This window comes from Hipposideros armiger, unplaced genomic scaffold (genome assembly GCF_001890085.2).
Source record: "Hipposideros armiger isolate ML-2016 unplaced genomic scaffold, ASM189008v1 scaffold_920, whole genome shotgun sequence".
NCBI classification, from domain to species: domain Eukaryota; kingdom Metazoa; phylum Chordata; class Mammalia; order Chiroptera; family Hipposideridae; genus Hipposideros; species Hipposideros armiger.
This window is the reverse complement of record NW_017732270.1, coordinates 80,055-94,423: the sequence shown is the minus strand read 5'-3', so window position 1 is coordinate 94,423 and position 14,369 is coordinate 80,055. Positions and strand designations below refer to the sequence as shown.

Here is a 14,369-nt window from a genome sequence, read left to right as displayed (position 1 = left end):
TAAAATTTACTTTCTTGTGGATTGTTTAAAATAGCAAATAAATATAAGCTTATAAGATTTTGGAAATGTTAAGGTGAATTAATTTTATTTATCTTTGTTTTATTCAGTTGAATTAATGGAAGAAAAGAATAAAGAACTGATAGAGAAAAAAGAGGTGGAAATTTCAGAATTAAATGCAAAATTAAGGACTCAAGAAAAGGAAAACCAAAGCAAAATAATCAAACTACAGCTAGAGGTAAATGTTTAAGACTCTGCTAAATGTGAGGATGCATCCCTTAGTGTAGACCACACTTTGGTTATCTTTCATCACAGTGAGAGAAATTTCAGGAGTAGGAACAGTTCTGTGAGAGGGCTTCACACACGTTCATTCTCCATCACACACAGTGCTCAAACCCATATAACTGTTAGCTACACTGTCTTTCAGCACTTGGCCTGAAGGTGGGACTCTTCAGTCATTCAAGAGGTCCTGGCTTCCAGAGTGGGTATTGTTTCCTCTGCGAGCAGGAGTCAGATAACTCAGGAAATACCTGCATTTTACAGCTGAGTCTATGCAGGCTTCATAGCACCTCCATTCTAGCTGTGGGGAGAGTGTTCTAATCCTTAAAGTCACTCTTCTCGGCAGAAATTGGTGAACCCTGGTGAACCAACTAGAAATTCCTTTTTCTTTAAGATAAAAAGAGACAAATTTCTCCTTAAATGTGTAGGAAAATACATATCATAGAGCAGACAAACCAGATTTTTAAAAAAACTTAAAGGGGGCCGGCCGAGTTGCGCATTGGTTAAGAGCTGGCTTGGGACGCCAGAGGGCCCCGGTTTGGATCCCACATATGAGGGCCAGTGACACTGCCCTCCACAGCTAAGATGCTGAACAACAGCTCAACCTGGAGCTGGGCTGCCACGAGTCGCCAGCGACGGCATAGGCTGCAGCCCTTGTGGCAGTGGGTTGCCATGGGCTACCGCGTGTAGCCAGCAGCCAGCGTGAGCGGCCAGCAACCGGAGTGAGCAGCCGTCCAGAAGCTGGCGACTGATCTGCCTCGCCCGGGAAGAGCGCAATGATAGTGCCAACTTGGGCCAGTGAAGCAACGTCCTCCACAGCTAGACCAAAGAACAAAAGGACAGCAACTTGTCTGTTCCTGTTCCCCAATTCCCCAGCACTGTTCCCATCCCCCCAATTCCCGAATAAAAATCTTTTAAAAAAAAATTTTAAAAAGAGAAAAACTTAAAGGAACTTCATATAGGGCATCTCAAAGGCTGAGGTTCATTCTTGGCTGGAAAGCGTTTTCAGTAGGTTGTTTAACCAGATGTCAAAAATCTCAAAGATATTGATATTTTGACAATATACTTGTCCTTTAAATTTTTTTTAAAATTTTACCCATCTCCCTTTCTACCGTTTTTTCATCACTTTCTCCAAGCCTGATTCCCACTTTACCTCATTTTGTCAGAATACACCCGCTTAGTTAAGATTAACTTTGTTTTCATGTCCCTGAAAGTTTGGTATCCCTGGGGTTCTTGGTGAGGCACAGTAGTGAAGACTGCATAATCATTGAGTAAAAGGGGACTTCGTTGATTTTAGAGGCTCTTTGCTGCTGCTACTGCCTTCTGGTCAAGTGTACCCACAAACCCCAGGGAGGGCCAAGTGGCCAACTGAGACACCATAGGGCATGTTTCAAGACCTACCATCAATTTCTAATGCATGGATTGGGAATGTGCATTGTTAGCCACCTGGGGCCCTGTTAGCCCAAGTCTGGTGTTTGACTGATATACAGAACACTTTTTGCTATTTATTTTCATTGTAACTATCCCTCTCTCTTCCCAAAGTAGAACAGAATCTCACAGAGTTTATTCTTAGTCCACAGAGAGGCTACACTAAACTCAACCTGAAGGGAGAAATTATAATGGAAGATTTTGCAAAAAATAAGACCTGTAGGAATGGCCTGAGAATTTTTTTAACCTGATTCAATTTAATGTCAAACCAGCAAGAGGTCAAACTAAATCAACAAAATCATATCCAAATTCTAATATTCAGCCTCAAAGTCTATACAGAAGGGTGTGTATGTTTTCCTCCCATGACTATTGATTGCACATTTTCTTTACAAAAGTACAAAGTGATGTGAATATATTTTTTTCTATCTTTAAGGTAACTAGATTCTCAACCCTTTTAACTAGATTCTGATCCCCACATGATAGAAACACCTGATGTCTTGAGAAAAAGATGATGCTGACCCTACCCAGAATCTCTGCCCAATATTTAGTACTTCTAAAAAGTTCCCTAGGTAATCTTGACATGCAGCCACGGTTAATCTTCTTTGGGTGTTCTTTGCTCTTTCTTAAAGACTTTTCTATCTTCTGTTACACAGAGAATACACTTAAATGACAGATTATATATAAAAGGGTATAACAGATTATACTTATATTTATAGAAGCAATTGTTTCTAACTGTTTAACCAGAATGTTCTCAATAACTTTCTTTTTAAACTTGACTCAGTTTGATGCCAAACTAGCAAGAGTTCAAACAAAACCAAAATCATATCCAGATTCTACTGTTTTGCCACAGAGCATCTACAGAAGGGTAAGTTTTTCTTCCTTGGCTGTTAAGAAAATAAACACACTAATGTGTTTCCATAAAAGTTGTCTAATATTTACTAACAATACACTAAACAATTTTTCTTAAAATATATCATACAATCAGAAAAGTATTAATTTTGAATAATCTTTAAAGGTCACTTTCAATTTAAACAAATAAATCTTAGTAGTAAATTAAACCACTAGAGAAATCCTCTGACCCTTTGGACCATCTAAGGAATTCCATAATATATTTTGAACTATGGCTGACTTACGATTCTGAAGTTACTTAGGCACTCAGATGGTAGATTTTCTTTTTATTCAACTCTTTCATTTGTGCTTTACAACTTTAAGCTATATAGGGAGAAGGGAACAAACTACAACAAGTGATGCCAATGTGTATATTTATAGCCTTTAAAACAGTTTCACCCCATTAAATCCCACAAAAATAAAATGATAGACCTTTCAAAATAAGGTGTCTTTTTTAGTACCTACTTCTACTTAAACCAGAAGTATAGTTTTTATTGTTGTTTTGTTGTTCCCCATACTTAATCTTATTATTTCTGGATTGCAATAACGGAATTTTTCTGCTTCATGTAGAAGCTTCAACATCTTCAAGAAGAAAAAAACAAGGAGATTGCAGCTCTTCGGAATACCATTCACGAGTTAGAGCAACGCCTTTCTGTTGGCAAAGAGTCTCACCTTAAACGTAAACGGTTTTGAGTACAGTAGTCAACTCATTAGTGGCTGTTTAATTTCTTTAAAAGCAGTTGAAAAAATTCACTTCCACTTAGAGTCAATATAACATACTGCCTAAATAATCACAATGAATAAAAGACAGCTTTAAACTTTTTTTTTTACTGAGTTTATTGAAACAAATCCACACTTTGGCCAACTTTGTATTGCATTCTCGCTTAGCAGTATTAACCATAAAGGAGTTCAGGTTTATAGGGTGTAGTTTACCTATTGAACCATCATTGACTACGGAAATACTTTCTAAGCAATCAAGAGCTAGACAACATTCTTTTATCTTTCCTCTTACATCTTTCAAGACAGGCATTCTCAGATTTTAAAGAGTGTGATGTGATACCAGATAGATAAAACAATATATAAAGCTTTCATTCATATGTGATAGTAAAAATCAAGATACAAGTCTTAGATATAAAAAAGTATAAATGGATATTTCAAATGTAGTCATAGCAAAATACTCATATGTTGAGTATTTCTGGATCTTAAAAGACAGAATTCACTTCTTTCTTTAAAAATTTCATTAGTTAAAACTGTAAGATGAAAAAGACAAAGATAATGTTGTTTTGAGAAATAAGTAAAGAAAAAATGAATAACATGTCTTTGTTGTTCTTCCTCCCTTCTAAATTGCTAATTATCCAACAGAAACCCCTAGGTCATAGTTTATGTTCCTGTTCTCATTAAAGCAAGTAGAACACTGGAAAAAGAAAAATAAAGACATATTAACCAAATGCTGCAATCACCTTTCAGCTGCCCTGTAATTTAAAAAAAATGGTTTGGGTCACAATTTGCTTTGACAAAAATCTTTAAATTTGGAAGCCAGGATAGTAAATTTCTCCATGTTTGCACAAATCCAATTCTTATTTTTTTTATCATTATTAACTAGGTAGCTTATAAAAATGCTGGAAATGAAATTGGGTCTAGACTGACTTGAGGAGTATATCCCATTTTAAATATTTAGTTTGAAGGTCATTTTCACATTTCTGCCTTATTTTTTCAACTTCAATTGCTGCTGGCTTCTGTGGGCTGGAGCTGCTGACTTGCCTGTCAGGCAGCTGGAGGCAAACGTCACTGTCAAGATTCAATGACATTTTCCTCTGCCCACAGTCCCTGTCAGCTACATAAAGAAGGGAGATTTTCTGTACACTGTCAGGTGATTGCAGACCCTGTGTTTTCAAATACCAGATGTCGACAATGTCAGCATCAGCTCCTAGGAGCCAACTCTGAATCTTTGGGCAACTTTCAGAGTAACTGATTTATTCATCTCTTTCCTCAGAGTTTCTTGTGTGAAAGAGAACTGAGAAATGGCACATGTCAGTTCTTTGGGTGATCCTGTCTGTGAGGGTGCTTGAGCTTATGGTGGTGATGGAGGCTTGGAGGAGGGGGATGCTCAGATGCGTTGGGCACTTCTGGTTGCTGGTTCTCTGAAGGCTGACCATTCCGGACGTGCTGATGCCCATGCGTGTGATGGTGACGTGGCTGCGGGGCCTCGGTTGTGTTTCTCACAGTAACCAAAGATACGTTTTTACAGAAGTCTTCATCTTCCAGTGTCTGGAAAAAATTTATAAATCATTTATCAACACCTTTATTGATTTAGCAGGAATGCATGGAAAATGATTTGTAGAGTTAACATATATAAAATTCCAACTAGAATTTAGAATTGAACTGGCTTTGTTTTTCTAGCATCATACTAATGAAAAACAAAGCTGATATTAATCTCAAAACCTAGGCTTTTTATTAAAGTTTGATTCCCATCTATACCTAACATAAAGTGCTCCTAGTACATAGTTTGCACTTAATCAAAGAATCCTCAAGCCTCTTACAAACGAATTAACATTCATGTTTTGAAAATAGATAAAATAGGGTATAATACAATTAAATTTCAACAATTCACCTCAGCTTCTATACTAGTTAAATCAATAGCAGGATTCAAATTTTCCTTTTCTTAACAAGAACATTTCCTAAGTTATCAAGAATTCTGAATAGGAACTTGAGAGATACATAAGGCTTAAAAATAAAGTTAAACCGGGGGGCCGGCCGAGTGGCGCTTTGGTTAAGAACTGGCTTGAGATGCCAGGGCCAGTGACACTGCCCTCTACAGCTAAGATGCTGAAAAACAGCTGGACCTGGAGCTGGGCTGCTGTGGGTCGCCGGCGACGGTGTGGGCTGCAGCCCCTGTGGCACTGGGTTGCCATGGGCTACCGTGTGTAGCCAGCAGCCAGGGTGAGCGCCGGCAGCCGCAGTGAGCAGCCGTCCAGAAGCCAGCGACTGATCTGCCTCGCCCAGGAAGAGCACAATGATGGTGCCAGCTTGGGCCAGTGAAGCAACATCCTCCACAACTAGACTGAAGAATAAAAGGACAGCAACTTGTCTGTTCCCATTCCCCCGATTCCCCAATAAAATATTTTAAAAATAAAAAATAAATAAATAAATAAATAAAGTTAAACCACTGTTATTTGTATCTACAGAAGCAAAACTAAGTACACTGGTTAAACTAACTTAAATCGACTGCGGTAAAATCAACCAAATATCAAATCCTAAAATCAGCTGACCTACATGAAACCTTTTGCACCTTTATCAACAATGCATCAAGAATAATATTCTGAGGCAAACTAATTTTTCTCTGGTAATTCAAAACTGCCAATAAACTCCTCAAAATCGGTAGTTTTTCATACCTCAGCTTATGCCAGGAAATGTTTTGAACTTCACCAAAGCTTTGTTAATGTGTCTCTACTGTAGTGCTATCAGCCGAAATTACCAAATGACTGCCCATTGTCCACTGAACATAATATTCCATTCTGCATGAATCTAATTCTTTAATTTGCTGAAAGTCCTTCTTTATTGGTTTGTGTGCCCACAAATCATAGGCTCAAAATTTATAGATATAGCAATGCAATACGAAACCTCAACCTACATTTATTTGTAATTACTTTTGAGAACTTCATAGTATTTGATTAAAAACTTAAATGCAATTTGATAAATTTTAGAATATACTGTGTAATGTTCTAAATGTTCAATGATTAAACAAACACAAATAACTATAGTAGTCTAATTAACTTCAAGGAACCAATTACTATATTTCATTGATTCTACAATGTATTTTTATATCTTTGAAATCAGAATGTATCCTACTATTGATGGTGTGATAGCCTTGTGTCCTACTTTAACTGACAGCATTTTTTTAATTGTACATAAAATAATGTGTCATATAATTGGTGGCATCTAGGATACAATGAAATAGAAAAACTCCAATTCGATTCGGCATATCAGATACATATAATAAATTATTCCTTTCTATAGATGATTTGTAAATTTTGAGCATGTTGTAGAAATTATTTCTACCTTTGTTTCAATATAACTAGGTATATTTAAAGTATTAGGCATTTGCAAAAATGCAAAATACTGAAATAATCCCAAAATATGAGGAATGAATATAGCTAGCATTTATTAAGCACTTAGTATAAGGTAGACACTGAGGTAATACTTTATTCGCATTATCTCAGTCTCCCCATCTTTAAAAGGAGTAAAATAACCCTCATAGGATTATGAAGATTAAAATGTGAAAAATGACATAACTAGAGTAATTAGCCCATTGTGCTCCTCAGCAACTAATTTAATTAAATGATTCTTTAAAATTTGAGATGACTTCCTTTAAAGCTGGGAAAAAACCCGAACGAAGTATAGCTTACAAATAAAATTCAGAATTGTTTTTAAACCTGAATTTAAGTTTTGCCAATCTGCCCTATCAAGCAAACACGGTTCGCAATTATTTTCCTTCTCAATATGAGGGGGAAAGAGTCTAGTTAATAAAAGTTAAAACTCCTTGAGTATCTTTTTTATAAACAATATTTAAATATAGTGCTTATTATAAGGAAAAAATATTCTCATGTTTACTAGGAAAGAAATATCAGTAATGAGTAGAAAACTTATTCCATTTTCAAGTAAATGTAGTAATCCAACTGCAGAATGCGTAGACAGTGTAAAAGCTTCTGGAAAAGCTGACAAAGTCCGCGTCCTTAAAAAATTGAGTACTTATCTGGACCCCAATTCCGTTTCAGGTAATGCGGTGCGTATGCTTTGCTTTCACTGTGTTCTTCTGTGAACCACGCTCAGGGTATTACAATAAGATCATTTTATGTTGACTGAGTTCTTCGAGCATTTATATTCCCACCACATCACTTGGTGGTAATTGAAATATGTGATCTATGTTGTTATTTATTTTCTGAAATCCTTCTAGATAAAAGCGGCAATATGGACCTTGAAAAGATGTTTGAAAGTGTATGTTGCATAACAGGAAGTGTGTGTAATTATAAAAATTACTGTTGTAGTTTATATTTAGTACACCAACAGAAACAATGATTAGCTAATTGGTCATGAAACACTAACTTATTTAGATAGCTCTTAAAAGATTTTTCTCTTTTCTCCCAGTAAAAAATAATTAAGAAAAATACCATGAGAGAGCAGTTTCCACATTTCTTCTCACAGTAAGCAATCTTAATGGCTTCTTCAACATAGGAGAAAGTTAGGATGGAGAAAGGCCAACCAATATGATATACAAGACGGCCACATCTAAAAAAAAAAAATGGACAAATACAATGTCATTACAATATTTTCTGTATCATGATCCTATCAAGCATGGTCTGGAATAGTATTACATAGGTTTAATGGTCTTATAACTAAGACACTTTCATACCTTCAGTAAAATTTCTTCAGTGGAATCTCAAATAAGCTCCCTGGCCCCGCATACCAGGTCCAATGGTCATAGCAAGACCACAGTGAGTCTAATATTAGCATTTTGCAATATTATAGATACATCACTATGAATAGTAGCAAAACTGTATAGTATAGTCATTGTGACTGGATCAAATAAAATTTTGTAATTGACTTAAAAATTCTACCAATGCCCAAACCACTGACTTATCATAAACTAGGCTCTGCAAATCACATGAGCTTTTCATAACTGCAGAGGTAGCACAAATGACACACAAGAAATCACAGCATAACAAGGAAATCCTAGAGTCTTGGCCAGTAGCCCATTTACTTAAACATACATCTGATGCAACAAAAATTTCCACACAATGAAATAGAATTATAACACTTGGCATTATCAGAAATGGTGGAGTTGAAATGTCCTTCTTGCTCACATTTTATCCCATATATACAATTTTATGTGAATATTAAAGGCTTACACTTTGCAACTGACTAAATTAGAAGTTTGTGGTCCTAAAAGAATGACATGATACTAAAAACATTTAGACTAAAAGCGAGTAGGGCTTAGGCCTAGGCAAAGTCTGGCTCACCATCTCTGAAAAGCCAAAAGAAAACAGCACCAGCCAGGAATGTGACTAATATCAAATAATGTATGCATTGAGATTCCCTCAACATACAAATGTTTTATTTGTTCATGGAATCAAAAGCAGATTCATGCTGGTTAAACCTAAATAATTAACAAACTTTATAGCTCAGAAATTCAGTTATGTAGCCTGAAATTATTAATTATTACAGATAAGCAAGTGGTCTTCAAAGTGTGGTTATTCATCTGCAGAATTCTTAGGTTAGAACTGCATGTGACGTACAAACTGATCCTTCTTGTGGTTTAACCACGATGCCAATTTACGGGGGGCGGGGGGAACGTACAGTCAATTTTCTTTATGTCCCTACTGAAATGGTGAATTCTTTTATGTGAAAGAAAATCATTTCAAAAATATTAAAACCAAACATTTTAATGGGCTCACTTTGAAACTAAGCATTTATTTGGTAATAAAATAAAAGCAGATATCTTAAATCATTTCCTATTAAATATGAAGTCTTTTAATTTGTGGTGTGTGTGTGTGTGTGTGTGTGTGTGTGTGTGTGTACACACCTGTCATATATGAGGAAGTCATCTTTGTTTCCATTTAAGAGAGTCCAGACATCTGTTTGGTTTTCTTCTTGTTGATAAACAGGAATATGCTCTGAAACCTTATTTTTAAGATACATATAGTTTAATCGAGAATGGGTTCCTTGATGATTAACAACAACATAGGAGATGTTAGAAAAACCTTCTTTCTCCAGTTTTACTCGCAGGTCTTCTAAACTATTTGGGGAAAATACAAAAAATAGAATAATCTCATTAAATTTTATTAGTGACTTCTCTCTTTCTCTCCACTATTTTTTCTAGATGAAGGTCTCTTACTACTTTTTACTTACTCATACCTCTTTTTTATATTGTTGTAAAGAACAAAAACTTTCATTTTTAAAATTATTTATTGAGCACTTGTGTTCAGTTAAAGCCTTATGCTAAATGCTTGCCAAACATTAGCTCATTTAGTCCTCAAATTAATCCTATGAAGTGTATATTTTTAATCCATCTTACAGTTACAGAGAATTCTACCCAATAAATATTTGCCAAATAACCCAACAAATATTTTTACACATAAGTGTTATATAAACTTAACAAATTTATTTATTTACTTATATTTACATATATATTTATATGTGTATATATAGAGGGTGCCAAAGAATGCATACTCATTTTAAGAAAGGAAAACTGTATTAAAATTGTAATTCTCAATAAATACTGATAACAAAAGATGAATACAAGTCACATTTGACTTCTGCAATTACAAGAAGTGCTCAAAGTGGTTATCACCAGCGTCCAGACACTTCTGATTACAGCAAACTACTGCTTGAGCAACGTTGACCAAAGTGTCCTCCTGTACACATTTTTTGGCACCCCCGGTGCACGTGCATGTGTGTACATGATATATATATATTTTTTGCACATATATTTTTGCATATATATGTATAATTTGTTAAATGACTCAAGATCTTTGTGGCATGTCTAGTGTACGTTCTACTCTGGCAAAGCACTCATCTTTACTTGCTCTATTGAAATAATCCATTTGCAGGAGTACATGTTAGAACATTTTCATTACACAAGTAATACATATTTAGTAGGACATTATAAAATAAAGATCCACAAAAAGTAGAAAAAATTTCCATAGCATCAGGAAAACCACTGTAAACATTTTGGTGTATATCCTCCTCATCTCTATCTTCTAACATGTTCTATTCGAAGATACATAGTTTTTCCAAAAATGTGATTTACTAACTGTATATTTTCTATTTTTATTTTATTTTATGTGTTTGCATTTAATAGCTTCTCCCTGATGAAATCCTAGCCCACAGAAAGGTTATCTTACCTAGACGCCTGCAGAAGGCAAAAGTGTCAGCTGGCTTGAAGAAGAGCAACCACAGTCACTGAACTGTATGAGTTCAGCATTGGGTCTTGATCCCCTATGCTCCAGGCTGGAGGCTTCTTACAAAAGGAGCTCTGCCGCTGGCTCTCTGTCCCCCCACAGGGGAGAAGACAGAGAGCCAAGACCAACCCCAGGCTTCTCCACATTGCGGTGTTGCCCTGGAAAAGAGAAAACCTTTCTGTCATCTTCACAGGTGACTTCACAGCCGTAACTAGGAATTTCTATAAATCAAGCAGGTATAATTCTCTTTCCTGTAAATATCTAGCCATGAATTCCGTCTCCATATTGTTCATTAGATTGGACCTCCATGCACCAAATCTCCCCATGAAGGTGAAAAGATCTACCGGGAGCAGGGGAATTGTCAAAGCACCTCTTGACTATCTGGCTTAGCAAGACACTTCAGTAATCATGCTATGGAGATTTGCCTGAACAGGGAGCCCAGTACTTCTCCAGGAGACGATACACATTTAGAAAAAGTTTGAGACTGCGTCCTCTGTAACTAAGAGACGTTCTACAAACAGGATTTGATTTTTATTTGGGATGCAACAAGTTCTCATTGCTTCTTTCCATCCTTTACCAATCTAAGGAAGGAAAGGGTAAGCAGGGGATTTTGCACAGAAAGGAAAAGAGCCAGCATGAAAAGAGAACCCAGGAATAATGGAGATGGCAGTGAGGGCAGTCTACCAATACAAAGGTGGCTTCTGTGGGCCCTTAACTCTTGAGGTTCAAACCTTCTATATTTATACAGTTCTTGGATATGACTCCCTTTTCTTGCTCTTATTTACTCTTTAAAATCTAGTTCTACTCATATGTCAATATTAAAGGATCTGAATCTCTTCAGATAGAAAACTACCACCCAAATGTTACTACCACATCCAAGGTAAGTATGGACCAGTGAAAAAAACATACCAAGGAGAAATACTACAAATCACTGCCCCCTCTGCCGTTTAAGACTCACCGAAATCTACACTCAAGTGTATTTATTGGCTACCACTTATTTTCAAGAAGTTCCTGTGACTAGATGGCACATTCTGGGGGGAAAAGTGCCCTCTCTGAGTAGGAAAATTAAATACCTGACCAGAAATATTCCCAACACTAAGGCTAACTCTCTCATCCGAGAGCTACAAATAAAATAAGTGAATTGTAGAGAGTTGGTGAAAAAAGGAACACATTCAGTGGAGACAACCAGAGAAAGAAAAATCCACACAGGCTCAATCAGGCTCATTTTGATGTAAGTCTGTGGAGAGAGATCAGGACAAAACTCCAGAGCTGGGAAGTTGGCGCATTTTCAGGCACTGATTTGGGACTAAAAAAAAGTAAAATCACTTTTTTTTGGGGCGGAGAGGGGTGATTGGAAGGGGGTGCAGGGAGAGCAGGAGGCTAATGATAAGTTTCCTAGAGTGAGCCCAGAATTAAGAGGAGAGTAGAAAGGCTAAAATCAGATTGAGTTGGGCTCTAGTGCACACTGCAAGATGTAGATAGAACCCTATTAAACCTGATTATCTTTTACATTATTTAAGACCACAAAATTCCTATCTATATATCATAAGAGCCTAACGGTGGTAGGGGCAGGGGTATTAAGAGACGATAATTTATTAAGGCCATCCAACTATTATAATATTTTTAAAATTCTAATATTTAAAAAAGGAGAGGCTATAATCTGGATGAAATGTAGGGGATTTCTTTAGTATAGTAATTATATTGACGATACAATTATCCTTATTATAGCTACCATTTATGGAGCATTTATAAAACTGTATGCAGGTGGTGCTAAGCACTTACTTATATCATGTCGGTTAATCCTAACAACTATGTGACCATTAACCCCTTTTGCAGTTGAGGAAACTATGGCTAAGAGAGAGTTTAGACATCTTGTCCAAGTCCACACAGGTAGGAAGTCACAAGAGACACTGGATTCAAACCAATTCTGCTAAATCCAAAACATGACCTCTTAAGCTACTGTAATATATTGATGGTTTTTAGATAGATCACCCTCAATATAGCTGCCAGGGTTTTGTTTGTTTGTTTATTCCCTAGAATGGCAAAGAGAACATTGAAATTATTCAGGCTGTTTTATTTCTTACTGGAATGACTAGATTTCCCCCTACTTTCTAGAATATAAATTCAGTAATTATAGAACCGTCAGCATAAATTCAGCACTTGGTACTCTCACTTTGCCATACAGCATAACGTTCCAAATGGCTAAACAGTCAATATAAATGAAAAGACTATTTTACTCATTTCCTTCATTTAGTTTTTTGATGAAAAAATAACTAAAGCCATTGGCAGAGGGTAGTGAATTACAGAGTTCACGCTTTCAGATTTTCCTCGGTTATAATCAATAGGCTATTCAACTGTGTTTAAGTCATTTTTACATAATAGACTTTTGATTATAATTATACCTGTCAGGTGTCTACATAAAAATAATGAAGATAAATAACAAAATTGGATTTACTGGAGGTTGATCCAATAACACTGAGAAAATAGTTACAAATTTCACTAATCTCACCACTTTTCAATCACAAAACCTAGATATGTTGGCCATATACAGACCGACATTTGTTTAAAATTCCCCATTAAAAGGCAAGTGATGCAGAGCCTTTTTCCATTGTTTTCCCTTGAATTTCAGACTGGCCTCTGAGGGTCCTTCCTCATTCATCTGAAAGCACCCACTCACCACTTAAACTGCAAAATTTTGCATTTAATCACAGACCACCTGATTTTGACATGGGTTTTAACTCTTTCAAGGGTGACAGTTTCTGCACAATGGACAGAACCTGCTCTCCCTTCTGGGTTTTTTTGTTGTTTTTTGTTTTTTGTTTCCCTGTAACTGCTCACAATATCCATGGGCATTTCTACAGCACTGTAGAATGGCCATATTTCATCTTTGCTCTTCAAATCCACAAGCTGTTTTTGCCCGTTGAGTTTTCACTCTGCATTTCAGCAGGAAATACTTCAGCCTCAACATACAATGTTGACTACTGTATTTTTAAAGTATCACAACTTTCTGCAGAATCAAAGTGTTACATTTCTCCAGCCTCCCCTGCTTCCATCTTCATGCTCCGCTGTGCAGAAGGCAGGGCAGAAATCCACAAGCCCCTCAATGTGCCTGCTCCCTGCAGAACAGCACCCACCACACCCAATGTTAGCGTATTTTGTTCTCTTCCTTCTGTATCATTTTTCTTTACCTATCTCTTTTTGTAAAATCTGTTCTGAGGAAAGAAACACTTTGTCAGAGGCAAAATCATATTATTTACCAAACTCTAAAAGAATCAAGGACTGGAAAACACAAAGTTCCTACTTACACAACACCCGCCCCCCGGACGAAGCTGCTTCCTTTCGCTCTGCTCTCAGCCCCGCTGATCCACAAAAGCACTGGGAGACACTGATATATATAGTCCTGTTGTTTACCTCAACCCTCAGCTAATAGTCCAAAGTGCAGCGCTCACTCTGCCTGTGACCTTGCCAGCAGAGCAAACCCCTGACTCCATTATTACAATCAACTTAAAAGAAAGTAGCAAGTGCTGCCATGCACAATGTGGGGGTGAAGGAATTTGGCAATTACTGATTTAGTCCCTATCCTTTTTAGTCACCCCAGTATCTAGGACTTAATGGTACAGTCGGGGGCGGGAGGAAGGGCTCAGGGTAAAGAGGGCGTCCAAGTCATGTTTTTTTCCAAACTATAATAGGGAAAAACATTTGCTGAGCCAGCAAGTTAAGCTGCTGCTTAAAAAAAAAAAAAAAAAAGAATTTCTTTTTCCTGTTGCTTTATAGTGGTTAGGTGTTAGCCTAACCCCAACTGTGTCAGCTTTGTTAGAA

General features: G+C 36.6%; 2 protein-coding genes across 3 annotated transcripts in view; one reads left to right on the top strand and one right to left on the bottom strand.

Annotated features, from left to right (window-relative positions):
- Positions 1-3,703, top strand: part of CCDC152 (coiled-coil domain containing 152) — a 45,467-nt gene extending 41,764 nt beyond the window's left edge. For both annotated transcript variants that reach the window (XM_019630532.1, XM_019630533.1), the window contains 3 exons: positions 108-235; positions 2,486-2,569; positions 3,163-3,703. In XM_019630532.1, coding sequence (XP_019486077.1) covers positions 108-235; positions 2,486-2,569; positions 3,163-3,285 — 335 coding nt within the window. In that variant the 3' untranslated portion in view covers positions 3,286-3,703. The remainder of the gene's footprint in view (positions 1-107; positions 236-2,485; positions 2,570-3,162) is intronic.
- SELENOP (selenoprotein P) lies at positions 3,412-13,966 on the bottom strand. The gene is given in 5 exon segments (XM_019630531.1): positions 3,412-4,860; positions 7,761-7,878; positions 9,173-9,385; positions 10,494-10,708; positions 13,856-13,966. Coding segments are annotated over 4 exon segments (825 nt in total). The 5' UTR covers positions 10,697-10,708; positions 13,856-13,966; the 3' UTR covers positions 3,412-4,569.
- Between the last annotated feature and the right edge of the window lie 403 nt (positions 13,967-14,369).